Source organism: Trachemys scripta, chromosome 2, assembly GCF_013100865.1.
Source record: "Trachemys scripta elegans isolate TJP31775 chromosome 2, CAS_Tse_1.0, whole genome shotgun sequence".
NCBI lineage: Eukaryota > Metazoa > Chordata > Testudines > Emydidae > Trachemys > Trachemys scripta.
Window position 1 is genome coordinate 142,851,798 of NC_048299.1, and position 21,482 is coordinate 142,873,279.

General features: G+C 59.8%; 2 protein-coding genes across 3 annotated transcripts in view; one reads left to right on the forward strand and one right to left on the reverse strand.

Moving 5' to 3' along the window:
* Positions 1 to 163: 163 nt before the first annotated feature.
* POLD2 (DNA polymerase delta 2, accessory subunit) lies at positions 164 to 15,043 on the forward strand. Of its 2 annotated transcripts, none has more exons than XM_034761691.1 (11): positions 164 to 360; positions 844 to 1,107; positions 7,763 to 7,884; positions 10,128 to 10,251; positions 10,599 to 10,713; positions 11,593 to 11,791; positions 12,826 to 12,906; positions 12,993 to 13,150; positions 13,438 to 13,565; positions 14,073 to 14,174; positions 14,788 to 15,043. In XM_034761691.1, exons 2-11 carry the CDS (start codon positions 888 to 890, stop codon positions 14,943 to 14,945), a joined length of 1,407 nt encoding a protein of 468 aa, XP_034617582.1. In that variant the 5' UTR covers positions 164 to 360; positions 844 to 887; the 3' UTR covers positions 14,946 to 15,043. The 2 variants fall into 2 exon arrangements, with proteins under 2 accessions (XP_034617582.1, XP_034617583.1); XM_034761692.1 differs by having other exon boundaries at positions 164 to 331; positions 842 to 1,107.
* A 607-nt stretch (positions 15,044 to 15,650) lies between these two features.
* The window catches only part of AEBP1 (AE binding protein 1), a 24,313-nt gene continuing 18,481 nt past the window's right edge, over positions 15,651 to 21,482 (reverse strand). The window contains exons 13-21 of the mRNA XM_034761693.1: positions 21,156 to 21,300; positions 20,549 to 20,637; positions 19,770 to 19,893; positions 19,211 to 19,407; positions 18,730 to 18,909; positions 18,055 to 18,403; positions 17,403 to 17,542; positions 17,215 to 17,314; positions 15,651 to 16,696 (exon numbers count right to left, since the gene is read on the reverse strand). Coding sequence (XP_034617584.1) covers positions 16,137 to 16,696; positions 17,215 to 17,314; positions 17,403 to 17,542; positions 18,055 to 18,403; positions 18,730 to 18,909; positions 19,211 to 19,407; positions 19,770 to 19,893; positions 20,549 to 20,637; positions 21,156 to 21,300 — 1,884 coding nt within the window. The 3' untranslated portion in view covers positions 15,651 to 16,136. The remainder of the gene's footprint in view (positions 16,697 to 17,214; positions 17,315 to 17,402; positions 17,543 to 18,054; positions 18,404 to 18,729; positions 18,910 to 19,210; positions 19,408 to 19,769; positions 19,894 to 20,548; positions 20,638 to 21,155; positions 21,301 to 21,482) is intronic.

Here is a 21,482-nt window from a genome sequence, read left to right on the forward strand (position 1 = left end):
GGGGGCGGGGCCATGGGGTAATTCCGGCGGGGCCCGGGGTCCCCCAGGGCCCCGCCTGCCCAGGGAGCGGAGACCAAACTCATCTCGGAGCCCCGCCCCCACGGGAGCCCCGCCCCTAGCGGCGCGGCCGGTTTCCCAGGAGACGCCAAGCTCCCTCGCTACGTCAGTTCCGCCAGACCCTTCTGCTTCCGGGTTACGGCGTTGGCGCCTTTTCCATCCCGGGAGGCACTGCCGCTTGCCGGGAGCTGAACGTGACCTCTGACCTCCTTAGCCCTGACCCCTGACCCCGTCATCCCCTGGCGCTGGCAGCCCGGGAGTGAGGGGCCCCGGCAGAGCGGGGGCTGCCCCAGGTCCTGGCAGGTTCGTCAGCGCCCTAGAAACCTGCGTCTGCTCCCCATATATTGGGGGGGGCCCCCCGGGGGGGGGGGGGGGGGGCGTGTCGCCCCCGGGGCTGGGTTGGGGGGGCTGGAATTTGGGGGGCAGCATGTGAGGGACTGGAGTTTGGGTGGGCACATGTCACCCTGGGTGGTGGGTTGCGGGGGATGGAGTTTGGGGCGGGGTATGTGTAACCCCAAGGGTTGGGGAGCAGGGGATGGTGAATTTGCGATGAGTATGTGTCACCCCAGAAAGTGGGGGATGGTGGAATGGGGGGGAGGTGGACATGTCACTCCAGGTTTGAAGAATGGCGGATGTCAGGGGGCATGCATGTCATTCCAGCGGCTGGGAAGCAGGGGATGGGAGGGGCGGGGTATGTATCATCCTAGGAGCTGGGGAGTGGGTTTGGGGGTTCAGGGGCAGGGAGTGAGTGAAGCTGTTCATAATAGGAGCTTGTCATCTTCCTAGGTGGAGAGTTGTTGGCCCCGCCAGGAGCCCCTCAATTGCCAGCCATGTTCTCGGAGCAGGCAGCTCGCACCGCCCAGGGCCTGCTGGCGCCACCCTCAGCAGAGGCCTCCACGTTTGCCAGAGTGCCCGTCTCCACATATACTAACTGCTCCCAGCACTTCAGGCTCGGGGAGCGCAGCTTTAATCGCCAGTATGCCCACATCTACGCCATTCGCCTTATTCAGATGAGACCCCTGTTGCTGGAGAGAGCCCGGCAGAAATGGGGTAAGTTTGTTTCCACAAAATACTTTTGTCTGGTTAACGAGGTGACGGTAACATCCTAGGTGAGGAGAAAATTCCCAGAATGGTGTCTAGCTGTCTGTCCTTCGTGTATGTGCAACATGCCTCAGGTGGCATGTGGCCAGGATTCATCACTGAATTTGGTCTGCTGGTTGAATCATTAGCTCCCCTGGCTTGGGCCGGGTACTGCTGGGGAATGTGATGTGAATGTCAATCCATGCCCCTCACTGCCTGTCCTGAAACCTGCCTTTGGACAAGAGCTGAAACCGACTGAGGGTGAATCCCAATGTCATACTTCACTTGCCAGGTGGTGGGGGAAACTGTTGTTTGCTGGGAAGCTGTGTGCTGTCTCTCTGTTTTTTTGAAGGATACAGAGAGCTGTTTCTAAGCAAAACAAAATTCCAAGCAACTGAACCATGAGGAAGTTTTGGCATGTCCTAGAAAACGCTTTGTCTGCCCTGAATTCCAGCCCTGCTCCTGTCAGGTTAGGGACTCACTCCAAAGGCTTAGGGTGTCTAGCACATCAGCTCAGTGGGAAAACATCTACCATTGCCAAGCAGTGACTCCGGACTGGAAAAGCTTTCGCTGGGCTCACTGAAAAGGAGGCGTTTGTTCCTGAAACAAAAGTTACATTCAGGTAGCATTAAGAGTCTGAGATGGGCACTCGGTAGCCAGGAAAGATTGTTATGGAGTATGTCTCCAGCAGAGTGCGGGGTGTGTGAGCAAGAGATCCCGTGGGGTTGGTGACTGCAGGTTTAAGTGGTCATTTCCTTGCTCCTGTGGGCTGCATTGCTGTTTACCGATGGAATTACTGTACCTGAATTAGTTTCCTTTCAAACATGTAACTGCTGTAGAGTGTCGTAGTTCAGCCCTAAAATGATGTGCAATAGCATAGCTGGCAGGCACCCTCCTTATTGCACTGTATGATGCAAGTGCCTGCAGATGCTAGAACTCACTGGCTAAAGATAAATAACTGGCTCCTTTTTGGAAGATACTGGCCCATGTGTGACTCCCCCATAACTAGGAGAACATGATAAATGGTTGTTATAGAATTTCATGCCATCTGGCCAGGTCAGCTTCTTGGTTTGCTTTTGAATTCCTTCTGTAGGGGGTTTTAAATCTTTTTTACTGGGCACTGTGCTGCTATACAAGCCCCCTCCCAGAGCTGTGCCCACCTTTGAGGGTCTTGCACTGTTGCCCGCTCTCTCAATGTTATTGTGTGCCTTGCGGTATTTAGTGTTTTCCTTGAAGCCTCAGCTCCTGGAGGCAGGTGATTATGGGAGAATCCCAGCTTTCATTAAAAAAAAAAATGGTTGCAGAGAAAAGCTTGAAACGTGACTGCTAAAAGCTCCAAACAAAGGGTCGAGGAAACAGCCCAGATTAATTGTTTTTTAAAAAGTCTCATGATTTTGAGGTGGGAGGGCTCGTTCATGATTTTTGCTCTCTTGGAATTGGTGATGCTGTAGTATTTGCTACGTGGTCATCTAAATCCTTAAATAACTCAAGGCATCTGGCTTGTGATACTGGTAGACAGGGGGAGATGATGTTTGCTAGATGTTAAAGGTCACGTTCAGAAGACAAAGGAATAGCCGGGGAATTGATACAAAGTGCTTTAGTGTATCCTGTAACGGTGTTGAAATTGCTGGCTCTGGGGTATGATGATAGAGTGGAGTGTTTTATTGCTAGGCTGCTGATTGTCTGAATCCAGCCCAGGCATGAGCTGTTTTGATCAGGTAGCTTTTCATTGGCCTGGGTTAAGTGAGTTGATTATCTCAGGATGCTCACTAGTGGGCAAGTGTCTCCATCAGAGCCCCCCACAGTGGTCATTCATGGAGGCCCCTGGTTGGCAGCCAGGTTGAGGGTGGAGGATGAAATCTCCTGTTATCCCCAGTGGCCGGAGATGGGACACTAGATGGGGAGAGCTCTGAGATACTACAGAGAATTCTTTCCCAGGTGTCTGGCTGGTGGGTCCTGCCCACATGCTCAGGGTTGAACTGATCGCCAGATTTGGGGCTGGGAAGGAATTTTCCCCCAGGTCAGATTGTCAGAGTTGGTGGCGGGGGTTGCCTTCCTCTGCAGCATGGGGTACAGGTCACTTGCAGGTTTAAACTAGTGGAAATGGTGGATTCTCTGTAACTTGAAATCATGATTTGAGGACGTCAGTAACTCAGCCAGAGGTTAGGGGGCTTTTTCAAGAGTGGGTGGGTGAGGTTCTGTGAGCTCAGATGAGGTGGCTGAGTGATGGAGGTGATAGACTGCTAATCCATTGTGCTCTGTACACGTGGGTTTGAATCCCATTCTCATCACATGCATTTAGTAGGGGTGGGGGGATGGATAGCTCAGTGGTTTGAGCGTTGGCTCAACCCAGGGTTGTGAGTTCAATCCCTCAGGTGGGCCATTTAGGGATTTGGGGCAAAAATCTGTCTGGGGATTAGCCCTGTTTTGAGCAGCGGGTTGGAGCAGATGATCTCCTGAGGTCCCTTCCAACCCTGATATTCTGTGATCACAAACTGGTCATACTAGATGATCATGATGGTCCCTTCTGACATTAAAGTCTATGAATCTGAGTTACCTCTGTGAAGTGGTGGGTGCCTCTAGGTGTGCTGGTCAGGGCCAGGGTGGGGTGGAAAGCCTGTCCTTCTGCGCTCTGTGCTGTACCTGCCCTGCATGGGGATAGACAGGGCTTGACTCTCCTGGGCTGCCTGTCCAGCCCCTGGCACTAGCAGTGCATTCAAACTCTCACATAAACAGCAGAAGTGGCATCTCCCAGCAAAGTGCAAACCAACACTGGGGAGCAGTGTCCTTCTATCCCTGTTAGTTAGAATTCTTGCTGGCCCTAGGGCTGTGGCTGCCCCAAGTCCCTCCCATACAAGAATAACTGTCCTGGTATAAGCATCTTTATGCCAATGTAACTGCATCCACACTAGTGGAGGCTGTACCAGTGTAGCTATCCCGGGATCGTTAAAGTGCTGCAATGTGTGTGTGTTGGCAGGATTCGAGAGAGACTAACAAAAGCAAAGCTGCAGGCAGTCTCTCAAAACCACTTCCCCTCTCAACTAATCAGCTTCCACTTGGTTGATCTGTCCGGGCTCACAAGCGTTCTCATTTTGCAGTTGTCTGTACCCTCCTGTGGCAGGCACAGCCTTCATTCTAATGTGAAAAGAGCCAAAGGACAAAGTCAGCCTCCTCCACGGGCTTTCTTCACTCATCAGGCACAACCACCTCCTCCTCTCTACATGCATGCACCCTTTGGTGGGTTCCCTTTGAAAACAAAAGGGTTAATGCCAAGAGTGGGGGAATCCCTGTGGGAGGCAGCAGCAGCCAGCTAGGATTAATAACTGGTAGCACCTAGGCCAATCTTAGACCATGTGCTTGGCCCTGAATAAACATAGACTAAAAAGACCAGCTCTTGCCGTAAACAGCTGCAGTCTAAGACCAGACACAGCAGGTGATACAGTCAGACTGGGGAGTACAAGAAAACAGGGAGACAATCCAGTATAAAAATAGGTTTAGGGGTTTCTCTCCCCGGGCTTATCTACACTTGGAAATGTACTGAAATAGCTAATCCAGAATAATTATTCTGGAATGACTCCCCACGTGGGCCCACTTATTCCAGAATGCGAGTGCCTTCCTTCAGTTTAGCTTCCAGAATGGATTCTCTTTTGGAAGGGGGTGAAGTTAAATGGGGGAAAAGTCACTTGTGTTCTGGATTGTGTGTCCCCCCCCCACATGAGGAGTTATTCTGGAATAGCTCTTTTGTGTAAACAAGCCCATCCTTCATCTCCATGTTAGCCAGCCTCAGCCTTAATCGTCTCATGAAACCCTAACAGCTCCTAGCCTGAGAGTCTGGGTGCAGCTAGACTAACATTTAACCTTTCTATAGTGCCTTGTGTCTGAGACTCTTGCAGTGTGTTCCCCTATAGATGTCCTTGAGCCCCTCCCTGACTTCCTCGGGGAAGAACAGAGTTCCGATGCCAAGGGAAATGACCCAGAATCAGCCTCGGAGTCTAGATTAGCTGAGCCTCTTGTGGAATTTCTATTTCAACATTTGTCTTGGAGCCTGAGGAATTTTTTTTTTTTTTTTTAAACTATCCTGTTTAGGCTGCGCAGGAACTAATGGAATTTAAGTGCAGCCACAGTGCTGAGCCCTGCTCTCGGGGAACAGCCAGAACTGTTGTGACTGATCAGAGCTCGGCAGCCCAGGGAGGGCAAGGCCCCACGGGAAGGACTGACCGTCCTTGTCCTGCTTCCTGGAGTGGTCTTGTAAATCTCTGGCTTGAACGCTGGGTATGTGTACGTACTCAGCTAACATCACTGAAGAACTCTAGAGCTGACATGCTGAGCCCTGAGCAGAGTTCTGGGCTGGATGCAGGAATCGCCGGGTGAGGTTCTCTGGCCTGGGCGATGCAGGAGGCCAGTCTAGATGATTGTAACGGCCTCTTCTGGCCTTGAAACCTATGGGTGTGTCCTGATTGATGAGAGTTCTCCCTTTCCCCGGTGGGCAGGGGGGTGCTGGGTTTCCAGGCCGGCTGTGGTGTCAATCTACGGGGTGAAGCAGAGTTCTGATTACTTGCACTGAAATAAGAAAACAAAGGTCATTTGGGGGGCTAGTGATCCCAGTGGCCCTCTAGCTATGATTTCTGACTTTCCCATTGTCACCTGTGCTGGTCAAACAGCCCGGTATGTCGGTGAGCAGAGTGGAAAGAGAGCAGGCAGTCTGATCTGTGAGCCCCTGGGATGGGCTCAGCTCTCAATGTGTAAATGTTAGGGTAATCGGTTAGGAGGAAACATTAGGGGAATCGTTTTCTCCTTTACTCACCTGCTGAGAGCACAATCCAGATGTCAGTGGCATCGCCGGTACCAACAGCCCTGGGCGGCTGTGGTTAGTGATATCATTGAGTGTTGTGAGGGAAGTGGCGAATCCTGAACTCAGGTCTTGGCTGGCAAGTGGAAGGGGACCAGAATTTCCAGGGTCTTGTGTTGAATCCCCAGACTGAAGTCCTAAGAATACCTGTACTGGGTCAGACCAGTGGTCCATCTAGCCCATTGTCCTGTCTTCTGACAGCGGCCAGTGCCAGGTGCTTCAGAGGGAATGAACAGAACAGGGCAATTTATCGAGTGATCTAAACCCTGTCGTCCAATCCCAGCTTTTGGCAGTCAGAGGCTTAGGGATACCCAGAGCATGGGATTGCATCCCTGACCATCGTGGTTAATAGCCTTCGATGGACTTGTCCTCCATGAACTTCTCTACTTCTTTTCTGAACCCTGTTATACTTTTGACCTTCACAACATCCCCCGGACACAAGCTCCACAGGTTGCCTGTGTATTGTTTGAAGCAATACTTCCTTCTGTCTGCCCAGCAGCCTCTCTCGTCGGATGGTCATCAATCCCAACCGCTCAGCTTTGATAACTGGCATGTTCCACTGCTGGCCAAATCCAGCTGCCAGCACCAGGCTCTGCCTTCCCACAAGTGTGGGCTGGAGAATTCAACGCCCGCTGCTCTGGTATCGGTGCCGTTTCCTTGGCTGCACTAGAGGGCGCCATCCCCTTTTGTTTCAGCGCAGAGCCAGAGAATTCGTATTTTAAAGGCCAGGAGGATCCACTGTGATCATGTAGTCTGGCCTCTCCCCCAGGCAGGAGTATATCCCCTGGGGATTCCAGCACCCAGCCCAGGAACAGGTGGTGTAGCTAGAGAGTATTATTGGAAGGATTTAATGACTCCAATGGCCGAGTATTCCCACAGCCCTAGGGGAGGCATTCCAGTGAGTAATCGCCCTCCCCTGAAAACGCACAGCAGTGTAGCGATTGCACCCAGGGTTGGGATCACATGGGAGCTCTGTTTCCTGTTGTGCATTAGGAGAACAGGCTCCTTCTGCCCCTTGCCCCAAGGAACTCAGGCTGGAGGTGATCACAGGGTAACGGCCGCAGATAAAAAGGACCTCCTGGGACATCCCAGCTCCCGAGGGCCCTGTGGATGGCTTAGCTGAGACACGACCTTACCCTTGCTGGTTTCTCTGAAATAGAGATGTGGGTTCTGTGTCACGGGCTGGGTGTCCTGCCTGCTGCACTGACATCCCGGTGTGGGGCCGCAGGGACCCATGGGCTTGAGCTCTGTCTCCCCGGATGGCGTGTTGATACTCTTGGTGACGGCGCAGAGAACTGGGATGAGTCGAAGGCAAGATGGCGACTCTGGGCACTGGGAGAGCCGTTATTCCTGGGCCTCTTCGGGGATCTCGAGTTAGGGTTAGCTGTTTGGGGGGCTGAGGGGTTCCTTTCCCAGACATAGAAGAGACAGCTCTTGCTCCCTCAGATCCACTGCCCCACGCAGGTTTGCTGTCTACAGTGCATTCAGGTGCTTGGCTGGTCTAGGCCTCTGTGACAGCTTCCCTGGGGGACTAGCCCCATAGAACATAGCTTGCCCTTAGAAGCCTGGCACTCACCAGTTACCAATCCTACCCTCTTTCGCCCAGTCCCACGCCCTTTCACATGCCTACCCCCATTTTTCTCCCTTAGTTTATGCCTGTCCCTTTAGATGTCCCTTAGCCATGTTGTGTGACCCCCCTCCGGGGTGGCTGTGAGCGCAGCCTGTCCCTCAGGCAGTCGAATGTCCGGAGAGGCTGAGTTGTGCTTCTCTCTGCAGGCAGCGACATAGCCGTGAAGAAGCTGTGTGAGCTGCAGACCGCAGAGAAGTGCTGCATAGTGGGAACCCTCTTCAAGTCCATGCAGCTGCAGCCCTCCATCCTCCGGGAGATCAGCGAGGAGGTACTGACGGTGGGAGGGGCTCAGAGCCTCGCAAGCAAATGGTGTCTCGGATCATGAGCAGTCAGGCTGGGTGACCCCTTTCATCTCCTGCCTGCTCTCAGTGCAGGGGCCCACACGGGCAGACCACAATGAACTCCGAGTTGTCCTTGACAGGAGTGTGTCTATTTTCACATTTAAAAATCCCCTGAATGCTTAGTACCTGTTTTGTCACCCCAGCAGCTCCATCACGCTGGCTGAATTGCTCTCTGTGCTCTGAGTCTGGGGAGTGTGATGGTACTTTGTGCTGCGTCCTGGCCCGGAGAGTCAGTTTCCCCAGCTGTACATTTGGCTTGAGGGGGAGAGAGACTCGTTAAAACAGGGAGCTGGGACTGTCCAAGCATAAACCCTGCTGGAGGGATGTGGGCAGGGATAGCTCCTGGAACTGCTTCCACCTCTGTTTTTTGAAATGACACCATCCCTTTGCAAATGCTACCTAGCGTTGCTGTGACTACTGGGTTTGTTGCATCTCTGCCCCCTTAGTGGTGTTTCTGAGCGCCGCTCCTTGGGCCTTTACTTCTCCTGCAGTGGAATCCTGCCTTTCTCCCACGCTTGGCTACAGCGCCCTGGGAACCAACCTATGACCCAGCAAGTCCGACTGGGTTTGGCACCTGCGGTTTGTCCCTTTGGGGGGCTTGTGGGCAGTGGCATTCAGTGACCCTAAGCAGCCTCCCTAAACGAAGAGTGTTTTGTTTAACTGTAGCCCCAAAGCAGTGCAGAGAAATGGGTATTAAAATGACAAAGGATCTGTTTATCCATTTATCTCGCATCAAGTCCTAGGCAGGCCTGTCTGACTCCAGACTTCTGCCCCCTGGCTGTCAGCCTGTAGCCCATAACTCTCTGTCAGCTTCTGGGAGCGTGCCCTTCTAATTCTGGTTGGGAGTGATCTTCGTTCCCTTGTGTTGACAAGCTTGGACTCCAGTCCTAACCCATTCCTTCCTTGACAAATTACTCTGACTCGCTTAGCAGGGGACTGGAGGTAGAAACACCCAAAGTTACTCGTCCTGGCTGTCCGTCAGCCGCCTGTCTGCAAACAGCCTCTTTGGCAAATTAACCCCATGTATTCCTACAGTCCGTCCCCTTGGCAACAATCAGACCAAGATAACGAGCAGATAGTTTTCGTAAATAGGGCCGTGATTTTGGCACAGAAATTTTTAGTAAATTTCACAGCATTGGTGCCAGAAAAAACAGTAAGTCCCGGAAAGGAGGAGGGTGGGTGGAAAGCAAGCCTACCCTGCACTCACCCAGCTCCTGTCCCACTGGGCTGGCCCAGCTCTGGGCTTTGCTACCTGGCCCATGTGCTTCCAGCGCTACTCAGGCTTGGCATGTCCGTCCTTCCATAGATGGAGATAGAGAGGCAGACGGGCCAAAGTTGACTGGGGTTCTGTGGCGGGACGGGGGCAGGTGGACGCACTAGACCTGCGTGGCACCAACACTCCGTGCCCCAGGTCGCAGCGCCCAGAGCAGGGAACCAGTCACAGCCCCAAAAGATGGGAGCTGTTGCTGCAAGGCAAGCGTGGGGTGGACTTGTCCCGGAATTGATTCACGTTCACCATTACTGTGGACACCATGACCTTTGTGCCAAAATCGTAGCCTTATGCACAGACAGCCCCAGGCAGCTCCGAATCCCTCACTGTCCTGTTCAAATGACTTGGCCAGGGCTCAGGCACTGGAAAGAGGAAAGCCTTTGCTAAGGAATAAAGCTTGCAGCCTTTCTGCCAACTCTAGGCAAACAGAGCAGTGGTCTCCCCTGTGTAATGATTGCAAAGACACATTCTAAGGCTGTCCAGCGGAAGGCTTTCTGGCAGAAGGTACCACCGGGATGAGTAACATCCTCCTTGGGTAGATCTCCAAGTTATTGTTTGCATGTCCTCTGCACCAGAAAGAACTGTGAGGAGAAAACATGTGTCAATGATCATTTGCACCTGGGTAACAAAGACTGTTTTGCCGAGACCCTGGAAAGTTCCTGCAGCTCCAGCAAAGCAGGGATAGTGGCTCGGTACCAAAGCTCTGCCTTCCGAGAAGAGCGTGGCTTTAAAAAACAGGTCGCTGCGCTTGAGTTGCTGGGGCCCATGTTTCATGTGCAGGGCTCTCCATTTGCTCCTGGACCCTGGTCATGCGTCTGCGCTGCTTGATGGCGGGGGAGCCTTTGGGGCCGTTCATGCTCTGTTCCTAGAGCGTGCCGATGGCCTGGCGTGTCTCCACAGCACAACCTGCTGCCGCAGCCTCCCCGCACCAAATACATCCACCAGTCGGACGAGCTGATCCTGGAGGATGAACTGCAGCGGATCAAGCTGGAGGGAGCTGTCGACATTCAGAAGCTGGTGACAGGTACGGAGCGCCGGAGCTGCCACGGTCCCATGCAGCTCCTGGCCCCCCTGTGCCAGGCTGTAGGCCCTTCCCTCCTCCCCAACGGGCATAGACCAGACAGGTGTGTGCCAAGTACTGAATGCCCTGGCAACATCAGCAGAGCTCCCTGTCCGTGGCAGGGGGTGGGAGGAGTGGCGCGGGCTGGCTCACTTGGATCCAGGACAGGCTCTTCTCCCTTCCTGGCACCCTGAGTGACAAGAGCAGAGCCATGGGTGGGGCGCAGTGGGTGCTGTGTGTGGCCCTGGCTTTCTGCAGGCAGGCTGGGATGGACCTGCCTAACGCTGCTTCTCCCTCGTGCTGCCGCTCAGGGACCATCCTCGCCGTCTACGGCTCGGAGAGGGAGGACGGCAAGTTCGTGGTGGAAGATCACTGCTTTGCCGACCTGCCCCGGCAGCTGCCCCGGAGAGGGCCCAGTACCGACAGGTGAGGCAGCCTCCCCCGAGGCACCCTGCCAGGAGTGTGAACATGGGGCAGTGCCAGCCATGAGGGGGTGTCTCTGGCCTGACTCCCCTTCCCTGTAGTGCAGAGGTAGCAGTAGGTACCAGGCCTCTAAGCCAGGGGCTGGTGAAGCAGCTGAGGGTGCCCATTGCCCAGGGCTTTGCAGAGGCTCTTCCATGGGAGAGGGATAGCTCAGTGGTTTGAGCGTTGGCCTGCTAAACCCAGGGTTGTGAGTTTAATCCTTGAGGGGGCCACTTAGGGAACTGGGGTAAAAATCTGTCTGGAGATTGGTCCTGCTTTGAGCAGGGGGTTGGACTAGATACCTCCTGAGGTCCCTTCCAACCCTGATATTCTAAAACATCCCCCTCTGCACCTGGCCTGCCGTGCCTGTTCCTTGTGTCGGGAGGGGAAGGCCCAAGCAGGGAGGGGCGAAGTGGCCTGAAATCCATTGTTGCCTCGTCTCCCAGTGCTGAGTGGCGCCTCCCCCTCCCTGGTCTCAGTGCCAGCGAACGACTGATGGAGCTGGGGCTCCGATCCCCTTCCCCAGGTGCCCGCTGCTGATGCCAGCACTGCCGTCACCTGCTGCCCCATGACAGGGGATGGTCCCAGACACCCTGCAAGGGTCGGCACCGCCAGTGTTCAAACCCTGCAGTGTCGCTGATGCCTTCCAGCTCTCAGCCCTTTGCTGGGTCTGCCTGGCCTGAAATTGGCCTTGAACTCTGCAGCTTCATCTCCCTTGTGTGCTCTCCCGCTTGGTAACAATGGCCTGGCTACCATGGCGAGGCCTCGCACAGGCCTAGGTAACCCGCCCACTGCCCGGGTGTGCTGGACGGCAGGATACCCACCTGTTGCTTTGGGCCACAGGTTTGTCTTGCTGGTGTCAGGCCTGGGCCTCGGCGGCGGGAGCGGCGAGAGTTTCCTGGGCATGCAGCTGCTGGTGGACGTGGTGACGGGGCAGTTGGGGGCCGAGGGCGAGCAGAGCTGCGCGGCACAGATCTCCCGGGTCATTCTGGCAGGCAACCTGCTCAGCCAGAACACGCAGAACAAAGACACCATCAACAAGGTGAGGGCCCCCAGGGTGGCCTGCTTGCACCAGCTGGCAGCCCCAGAGACTCCCCCCCTTCCCCGTGCAGGGGGCAGGCGGACACTACCTAGGATGCATTGGTTGTGTGGGTCAGTGGAGGCTTCTTGGTCTGGTGCTTTTCCCCAGCACTGAATGCATCTGTCTGCTCAGAGTGGTACTTGCATGGGCAGGGGAAGCGGGCACTGGGCTGGACACAGGCCGCCATGCTGGATCTCTGGACGTGCCCAGGTTCCAGGCGAAACTTGCTGGAGATGCCCCGTGGGATCTGGGTGCTGTGAGAGGCTGGCAGGGCCATGCCCTTGACTTGGGGCAGAGGAATTAGCTAGGGAGCTGCCTGGGCTGACCAGGGACTCCGGGAGAGAGGCGGCTCCTCGCGGCCAGGAAGTTACACACGCCAGGCACGGCTAGTCATTGCCAGCTGCCTCTCCTCCCTGTGGTACTGGTGACCTGTTGGGCGGGCAAACAGCCCCGAGGGTGGATTAGGAACGGGCTAGCAAAGGGAGGGGCCGCCCATGGGGAGCTGTGCTGGGGTCTGCATGGTCTCCTCTGCCCTGTAAGGATGTGGGGGGAAGGGGCACCCTCCAGTGGGGTCAAATGGCCAGCGCCCGAGAGCCCAGCCCTAGCCAGCAGGGGAGCCAGTGCTGGCAGATGGCCTGCAGCGGGGAGGGGTCTGAGCAGCCGTACGGTGGGTGAGTGCTGCCCCCCTTGGGCAGCCAGGGGCTCCCGGGGGATGGAGCATCACCAGATCACAGCCACCCTCTGGGCCTGCAATGGGAATCATACCAGGGCAAGGGGGAGCTGGCACCTGGCTCCACTTCCTTACCCATATAGCTGCCACGTGAGTTGGGGCTCACTCTCTTGTGGCCGCCCAGCCGGTCCTGGCGCGTGCCCACCTGGGGCATGGCTGGGAGGACTCCTGCTTCCTGTGGGTGGCTCAGCAGGTACCATGCTGGCCCCAGAGGCTGCTCTGAGGAGGCTGCTCCTCTGACGCTTCTCCGGACTTGTTCTTGCAGGCAAAGTACCTGACCAAGAAGACCCAGGCTGCCAGCGTGGAGGCGGTGAAGATGCTGGACGAGATCCTGCTGCAGCTCAGTGTGAGGGGGCTGGGGCCGGGGACCGCTGCTCCTGGAGGGGGGTTTGCGCGGGAGCCCGGCTCTGATTGCCCCCTCTTTGCTTGTAGGCCTCCGTGCCAGTGGACGTGATGCCCGGCGAGTTTGACCCCACTAACTACACGCTGCCCCAGCAGCCGCTACATCGCTGTATGTTCCCCCTAGCGGGCGCCTACTCCACACTGCAGCTGGTCACCAACCCCTACCAGGCCGACATCGACGGGGTCCGGTAAAACCCTTTCCTTGGCACCAGGGGCGGCATGGCAAACAGAAACGGGCAGCGCTTTGTGCCCCTGCTGCTGGGTCCATGCTGATGCCAGAGGGAAGCCAGGGAAAGCCCCACCCCTCCACCTACTGGGCAGCATGGGGCGGGAGCTGGCAGTGGCTTAGCAAAAAGCCTGGGGCGTGGTGGGAAGTGGTGTGGGTTCCTGAGCTGGCACACTCAGGGCTGGGCAGTGAGGACGGCACTGGGGAACAACTCAGCCTGCAAGCAGCCTGACTCCCGTTGCTCTCCAGGTTTCTGGGCACGTCTGGCCAGAACGTCAATGACATCTTCAAATACAGCAGCATGGAGGACTACCTGGAGATCCTGGAGTGGACTCTGCGTGTCGGGCACCTCAGCCCCACGGCCCCAGACACCCTTGGTAAGGGGCTGGGCAGGGACCCCCGCAGTGCACCTGGGCAGGCAGGAGGAGCTCTGAGCGTGTGAGCGAGATGGCGCTGAGGGGAGTGGATCTGGAGGCGGGGCTCACACCTACCCCATGCTGGGAACAGGTGGCCAAGAGCTGCCGTGCAGCAGGGGCAGGTGTCCCGGGAAGGCGCTAGCGGGCCTGGACTCTGAGCATCAGGTCCCAGCCCTGCTGGCTCTGAGAACAACAGCAGAACAAACCCCCGACTCTGGAGGGTGTGGAGGGGTCTGGCCCAGCAGCCCTGTTTCTCTGCATCGCCCCTAGAGCTGGGAGTGCTCAGCAGGGATGGGGCTGGGAGTTGGCAAGAGGCACTAGTTGCCAATGTGGCCACTGGCATTGGAGGGCAGGCGGCCGTCCTGCCGTTTGGTAGGGTGCTCCTGCGGGTGGAGTTGTTGCTGATATCTAGCTACGCCCTCAGGGCACGGAGCCGGGCGCTCCTTAACAGCCTGCTTCGTCTTCCAGGCTGCTACCCTTTCTACAAGACTGACCCCTTCATCTTCACCGACTGCCCTCACGTCTACTTCTGCGGGAATGCGCCACGCTTCCAATCCAAGGAGCTCACAGGTGAGGGGCCTAGAGGCCTGCTGGCTGGGCACTGTGCCCTGGGGGGGCTGCTCCGTGTACCTCACCACGACAGTGCCGGGAGGGAAAGGAGGCCCCAGCAGCCGGATCTTCAGTGTCCTTGGAGAATGTGGGGTCCTGCCGCTCCCATATTGAGATGGTTACCATACGTGTCACTGCTGGATGGATGTGCACCAGTGCATGCTGGGAAGACCCAGCCAGCTGTCCCCTCGGCAGGGGCAGCACCCAGGGGCGGCACATGGGCAGCACATGCAGGAGGAGGTTGGGCTGGGTACTCGGCCCACTCCCGTAGAGCCAGGAGCTGGGCCTCTGTGCTGGTCACGGGCAGCATGAACCACAGTTGGAGGTGACCCCGTGGCTACCCAGATTCTGGCCCAGATGGCAGAACGGCTGCTGACCCCCCACCAGCCCCCGTGGGGTTGGGGAGGGACAGAGCTCCCGGCCTAGCAGTGGGATCCGGGTGCACGAGCGATGCAGCGTGTGGGAAATGTGGCGGCTCCGTGGCTGGGGTTGAGCCGGGGGCCCAGGCCAGGCGACCCCCAGTGCCGGTCTCTAGGTGGGGGAGCGGCTCAGCCCCCCTCTGTTTGCCTTGCAGGGGCGGATGGGCAGCAGGTGCTGCTGGTGACTATTCCCGACTTCAGCGCCACCCAGACGGCCTGCCTCATCAACCTGCGCAACCTGACCTGCCAGCCAATCAGCTTCTCCGGCTTCAGCGCCGAGGAGGACGAGAATGAGATGGAGATCAGCCACTGAGCCAGGGTGGGGCAGAGCCGGGCCGCCCGCTGCGGGCCGGAGGAGGCACCAGCCTGCTCCCAACAGGGTGCAAATGGACCCAAATAAAAATACCTCTCCCCTCCCTCTGCCTGCGGCTGCGGTGTTCCAGCACTGGGGTGGCCGAGGGGGCGGGCCTGCCGGAAGGGCCTCTGCCTACTGGCCAGTTCTGGGGGCCTGCGTGCACCCATCTCCAGCTCACCTACCAATCTGCGGGGATGGAAGTGCCTGCGCTGGCATGGGGGGAGGGGAGAGCTGGTTCTGCTACATCCGCCTAAGTGTGCTCTGCTGCCACCGGCCGGCTCTGGGCCTGGCGTCCCTCCCTCCCCGGGAAGCTGTGGCTGGGCCTGGCCTGGCTGAGTGACCAGCTGCCCCTCTCTCCTGTCAGTGGGGCGCTGGCTCTTCGGCTAAGGGTGAGGGCCTGAGCCTGCCACGCCGGGGGGAGCTGGCACTGCTGCCCATGCCCTGTGGCTGCAGGGGCCTGGCCATTCCAGCTTCACCACCATGGGACGCGGGAGCAAGTCCAGGTCCCTGGCAGGGTGGGTCCGGGCTGCGCCCCACTCTGCTGCCCCACCCTCAGCTCTCCCCCTCTGCCCAGCCAGCCTGGAGGGGGCCCAGCCAAGCCATCCTCCCGCTTCCCTGGCGCAGGGCATCCCCTGCCAGGCGAGAGAAGACAAAGCTGGCACCTTTACCGACGTAGCTGGATTTATTCGTATAACAGGAACCGCGTGGAGGAACCCAGCTGCCCGCTGGGCTGCACTGCCCCTGCCTCCTGGGCCCTGCCCTGGAGAGGGTCCCAGCTCCCCCTGCTGGGCCGAGTCCCGCATCAACCCTCCCTCGCTCCCTGAGCCTGGCCAGCTGCTGGTGCTGCCCGGTCTCATGGGGATCCCGTCGTTTCCTGCCCAGGAGGGTCAGGCACCCCCATGCCCAGCCCCCTGCAGGCAGCTACGTACCCCTGGACTCCTAGAAAGCGGTGTGGTGAGCCTGGCATGGAAGCAGGAGGCCGGTGGGAGTGAGTGCTGGGTCGACAGCAGGCTGCCCGGAGCCGCGGGGCTCTAGAAGCAGATGACCGTGCCTGCAGCTGAGGAAAGGGCAGCTGGCTGCAGGCAGGGAGCTGGCCACCAGGCGCTAGCGTCTGGGTTGGGCCTTAGGCAGCAGCGACCGGAGCGCCTCCTAATCGCCAAAGTTCACGGTGTAGGTCTCCGCTGTGGTCAGGGGCTGTGCAGTCCCTGTGCCCACCTCCCAGGCCCCAGCCTCAGCCTCCGTCACCAGCTCCGTCACCGTCTCCAGCTCGGTGTAGGTCTCGGTCTCCCAGGTGGCAGCGGTGGGCGGCAGCTGGCTCCAGGGGGCAAAGGTGGTGCTGCTGAAGGCAAAGGGGAGGGAGGTGGTGGGGGCCAGTGTGGGGGGGGCGCCGGTGGTGGTGGCATTCAGCATGCGCTGGCGCATCTGTTGGCGGAGCCGCATGCGCTGGCGCATCCGCTGGCGGAGCCGCATGCGCTCCTGGGGTGTCATGGGCCGCCCAGGCGGGATGCGCCGGATGGGCCGGTTCCCGTTCATGGCCATGATCTCCCGGATGCGTTTCCAGTTGGAGCGCGAGAGGATGAAGTTGCACTGCGTGGCGCCGATGTCATACAGCACGGTGCAGGTTTTGACGCTGGGGTTGTAGCCTTCAGCCCTGGCCACCACACGGTACTCGCCCGGGTTCAGGATGCGCCAGTAATCCCCGCTGCTGGCTGCAAGGGCACAAGGGGAGAGGGGTGAGCGGCAGGAGCTGGGGGTTGTGGGGTTTTGCCCAGCACCTCACAGCGTTGTCAGCAGCCTTCTGGAGAGAGGCTTAGCCTGGATGCCACCTGCTTCCCCCTTGGCCTTTGCAGAGCAGTGCCATAGGACCAGGCCTGGCCTACGCAGTCAGGGCCCCCCTCCTGGTGAGGGCTGGGCACCTCCAGCCTTGGCTGTGGGGCTGCCCAGCTCGGGGACACTTACGGCTGCAGGGTCTGTGCTCTGGTGTAAGGCCAGGGAGAGGTGGGGGCAGCGCCTGTCACTAGGTGGGCACAGGCTGAGTCCCTGAGGGGGAGGGGACAGCACCGGGCACAGGCTGGGTGCCCTTTAGTGGAGGGGAAGAACAGCACCCATTGCAGACTGGGGAGGCTGAGTGCCTGGGGACCCTCCATGGCGAGGCCAGGGCGCCTGGGGGCTCGCTGGGGGGGGGCGGGTGCCCAGGGACCCGCTGCGGGGTGGGACATGGCCGTACCTGTTTTCATGTTGTGGTTGATTCCTCCCACGATGATGGTGGCGTTGGCGATGGGGTCCCCCTGCTGGTCTGTCACCACCCCCTTAATGCCCCGATGCACCTGCCGGGGGAAAGGCTGTTAGCCCGGGGCTGCTGCAGGGCCCCCCCGGTCTCCCAGTCCCCCCCCCGCTTTGGTTCTCCCGTCCCACCTGCTCCATGAAGGTGAGCAGCGACTCCTTGTTGTTCTCCCACTCCTGCTGCAGCTCGCTGACATGGGGGAACTTGTCACAGCCCAGGTAGATGGAGAGCTCCAGGCAGTTGGTGTGCAGGTAGCTGAAGTCGTTCAGGCCTGGCAGAGAAGGGGGGACGGGCCATCAGCACTGGCAGGTGAGGCTGGGCGGGGAAGCGTTCCCCTCCTGAGGGGGCGGCAGGGTCCCTGGGGCAGGCAGCAGTGGCAGCCTCTGGGGGCGGGCGGCCTTGAGCCGTGGGAGCGCCTGGCCTGGGTGAAGCAGGCCAGAGCGGTGAGAACGGGGTGTGGGAAGACCAGCTCAGCGATCCCTGCCTGTCCGTGCCACCCGGTGGGGGGGGGACAAGGAGCAATGGGGGGGCTGAACCCCCAGGTGTGGGGACGGGAGCCTCGGCATGTGGGGCCTTGCGAACAAAGCTCTGGAAAACGTCTGAACGGGGTGACACTAGAGTGGCCTGTGGGGCAGGGGGCACCCAGCGGAGGGGCCAGCACTATGGGGTGATGTTGGCACCCTCCCCAAAGGGAGCCCTGTCTGTCCTAGTTCCCCCCACCCCCGGCACCTCTGACTGGCGGGTGTTTGCTGCAGCATTACCCCCCCTCCAGCCCCCACTTACTCCCCACGCGGGGGTGCCACTTGGCGCCGCTGACGATGCCCATGCCATTGGTCATGTCCTGGGTGTGGCAGCCCCCGCGGAAGGTTTCAGTCATGGTGAGGTGAGCCGAGGCGTAGGAGATGGCCAGCCAGCGGAAGATGGCGTGGTCGGGGGTCTCCTGCGCCTCCAGGTTCTCGTCCTCGTAGTCGTCCAGCGAGCGTCCCGCTGCCGCCTCCCCCTCTCCCTCACGGGGCGGCCGCGCCATGTCGTAGGGGTACGACACCAGCTTCTCCCCGCCGTGGAAGTTGGCTCCCAGCACGAAGGGGGTCTTCTCCATCCAGGCGAGGATGGCACGCACCTCCACAGCCACCTGGGGGAACACAGAGCTGGGGCCCGTGGGCACAAAAGCCCCCACCTCCTGCCCCTGGCAGAGCCCCTCTCTGCCCGGTGCCCATGCCTGCCTGCTCCCCTGCTAGTCCCCACTCCATGAAGTGGCCATGTATTGGCTGGCATCCTGCCCAGTAGCTCCACCATAAATGCCAGCTTGGCTCCCTGCCATCACCCCCAGCAGCCCCCCTCCGGCCTGCCCGCAGGCTGCTATCACCTACCCCACTAGCCCTGCGGGCAGGGGTCCCAGCCGTCCCACCCTCCTGGTGGCACATGTGACCGGGAGCCAGAGCCCCCACGGGCACTCACGTGGGCGTCCTCGGCCAGGTAGTGCTCGGGGATGGGGATGTGGTGGTTGGGGACCCGGTGTGGGACCCATTTCCGCTCCTCGGCTGCCCACAGCACGCTGGCCAGGTCCGGGAAGTTCTCAAAGATGTCGTAGCCTTCCTCGTTCCAGTGGCCCAGTGCCCAGTTGCCCAGCTCCGAGCCCTGCAGGGAGGGGCATGACCCGCTCAGTAGCAGGCCCCTGGCAGCTGGCACCAGCCCACCCCCCCACACTGCCATGCCCCAAGGGCTGGGTGCGATGGAGCTGATGGAGACTGACATGGCTTCCCCTGCCCCATTCCATCACAGCATCAGCAGGACCCCTCCCCCTGCTTTCTGCCCCCAGTCCCTGCACCCAGCCACCCCCAGGGCACATAGCCAGGCCAAGCTCTGAGTGCGGCTGGTAACTGGGCCGTGCTCTTGGTGTGCCAAAGGGCAGCACAGGCAGGCACGGGGTCTCTCTCACCGCCTGGCTGGCGATCTCGTAGCCGTCGGGGTTGAGGGAGGGCACGAGGTGGATGCGGGTCTCGGTCACCAGGCTGCGCACACGCGGGTTCCCATCCTGGTACTCTTTGCACAGGAACTGCATCAGCAACAGCAGCAGCTCACGGCCTAGCACTTCATTCCCGTGCAGCCCGGCCGTGTAGCGGAACTCAGGCTCCCCTGCGGGGAGAGGGCACGGGGTCACGGCAATGCCCTCCGGCCCAGGGCGCCCGCAGAGACTGGCACAGAGCACCAGGTTCAGGGTAGCAGCGGGCTAGGCAGACACAGGCAGCGTCCCACCCCACTGGGAGCTCCTCCCCACGCAGGGAGAGATGCCCTCCGATCCCTGTGGGGGCCACACTGGGGGCTGGTAGGGCAACACGCCCAGGAGCCCAGTGCCACCAGCTCCTGGCCCCTCGCCATACAAAGCAGCCTGGTGCTTTGCTGCGCCAAAATCCCCAGGCCGGAGGCGGCTAACGGGGGAGGGGTCTGCCTGCTGTCCCTGCCCCATTGCCCGTCCCGCAGCCCAGGCCCCGCCTCACCCAGCTCATGCTCCCCCGGCTTGTCCGAGATCTCCATGGCATAGATCTTCAGGCCGCGGGAGCTCTTGCCAATGTTGTAGATGCGTGTGATGCTGGGGCACTCTTCGTTCACCACCTTCATGAGCTGCAGGGAGCAGGGCGGCATGAGGGGGCCAGGCCTGCCTGCCCCCCTGCCCACCCCGGGTGGCACCAGGGCAGGGACAGAGGGGCCCTGGGTGGGAAGTCCATGCCACCAGCAAGGCAAGGGAGGATGGGGGGGGGGGGGGCTGTATTGCTCTCCCACGAGGGGAATAAAGGCCGGGGAGCCCCTGCCGGCGGGACGCACAGCGGGTGCCCCAAGAGGCTCATGGAATCAGCTGACATCACCGGGACGGGTGCCAGGCAGCTCTGGCCTCCAGGATCAATGAGCCGGCTACTGGCCGTGAGCAGAGCTGGGCCGGGAGAGGAGCCAGGGTTGATCTCCGCTGTCAGTGTCACGCTGAACCCTGGCCGAACACGGGGGGCAGTCCCTGGCAATGACTCTGCAGGGAGGGGCCGAGATGCCGGGGACACGGGGCTGGCTGTAGCACTGGGAAATGCTGCAGATAGGAGGCCAGGGCAGTGCTAACCCCCCAGAGGGGGCAGGGGGTTCCCTGGAAACACCCCAGGAGCTGGGCGCTGCCCTGCAGAACCAGCAGCAGGCAGACTCAGAGCCAGCCCAGTGAGCTCCGAATGGCTCTGAATGCCACGCCGGGAGGTGAACGCCCTCCCTCCCATCCCCAGGGGGGTTGCACACACACCTGCCTCATGTCCTTGTAGCTGTGGTGGCGGAAGTCCAGGTTGTCGGTGGACGTCACCTCGTTCTGCTGGCTGTAATAGCTGCTGACGGCTGGGGAGGGGGCAGAGCTGCTGGTCAGACACGCAGCCATGACCCGCCCGCTGGGAGCCTGGAGGCAGAGGGAGGGACCCTGGTGCCCGGGAGGGGCCGTGCTGTGACGGAGCCTCTCGGGCAGGTTCTGCGGTGGAGAGCCCCGGAGGGCTCAGCCCAGAGCCCCTTGTAGCAAGCTTCCCCAGCTAGTTGGTGAGCTCAGCGCGCTGGCACTGCCAAGGACGCTGGTGTGGGACCAGCCCCCTGTCCTCTGGGGCGCCAGGTGGGCTCAGCCAGGCCACGGCCTGCTCCTGGGCAGGACCATCCCAGTGCTGCACCAGGTCCCCAGAGTCCCTGCAACTGGGGAGGGGGGACCTGGAGCAGCCCCAGAGCCCCTCCAGCAGCAGCCTGGCCCTGCCTGCCCATGCAGGGCTCTCAGGCCTGTTCTGCCCCAGCCGTCCCGTCCCTCCTGCCCCAGCTCCCGCCCGCGGCTTCAGCAGCATCAGGCCCCGGTGGGTGCATTTGCTCTTGTCTCTTACTGGAGAGGGGGCAGCCCAGCACCTCCAGCCGCATGCACAGGCTCCCGTTCCAGATCTGCGGGTACATCCGGATGAAGCGTGCGACCACGGGCTCCGGGAACTCGGTCAGCACCGGCGTGTCCTTGTCCACGTTGCCGTGGAAGAGCTGCAGGGAGAGGCCCAAGGGGCAGCGTCAGGCATGGCACCAGGACACGGCCCCTGCGCTCAGGCAAAGGAGGCAGATATCGGGCAACCCTGCCTCCAACCCCCAGCTCTGTCAGTGCCCCTCAATCCCAACCCCCATCCCAGCCCTGGGCTCCTCCCCGCCCATCTCTGCCAGTGCCTCTC

Bases quoted from the DNA above. Each gene is read 5' to 3' on its own strand.
- POLD2 (XM_034761691.1), top strand. From the start codon at position 888: ATGTTCTCGGAGCAGGCAGCTCGCACCGCCCAGGGCCTGCTGGCGCCA. The intron at 12,907-12,992 runs GTGAGGGGGCTG...CTTTGCTTGTAG, and splicing joins AGATCCTGCTGCAGCTCAGT to GCCTCCGTGCCAGTGGACGT. The intron at 13,151-13,437 runs GTAAAACCCTTT...GTTGCTCTCCAG, and splicing joins GCCGACATCGACGGGGTCCG to GTTTCTGGGCACGTCTGGCC.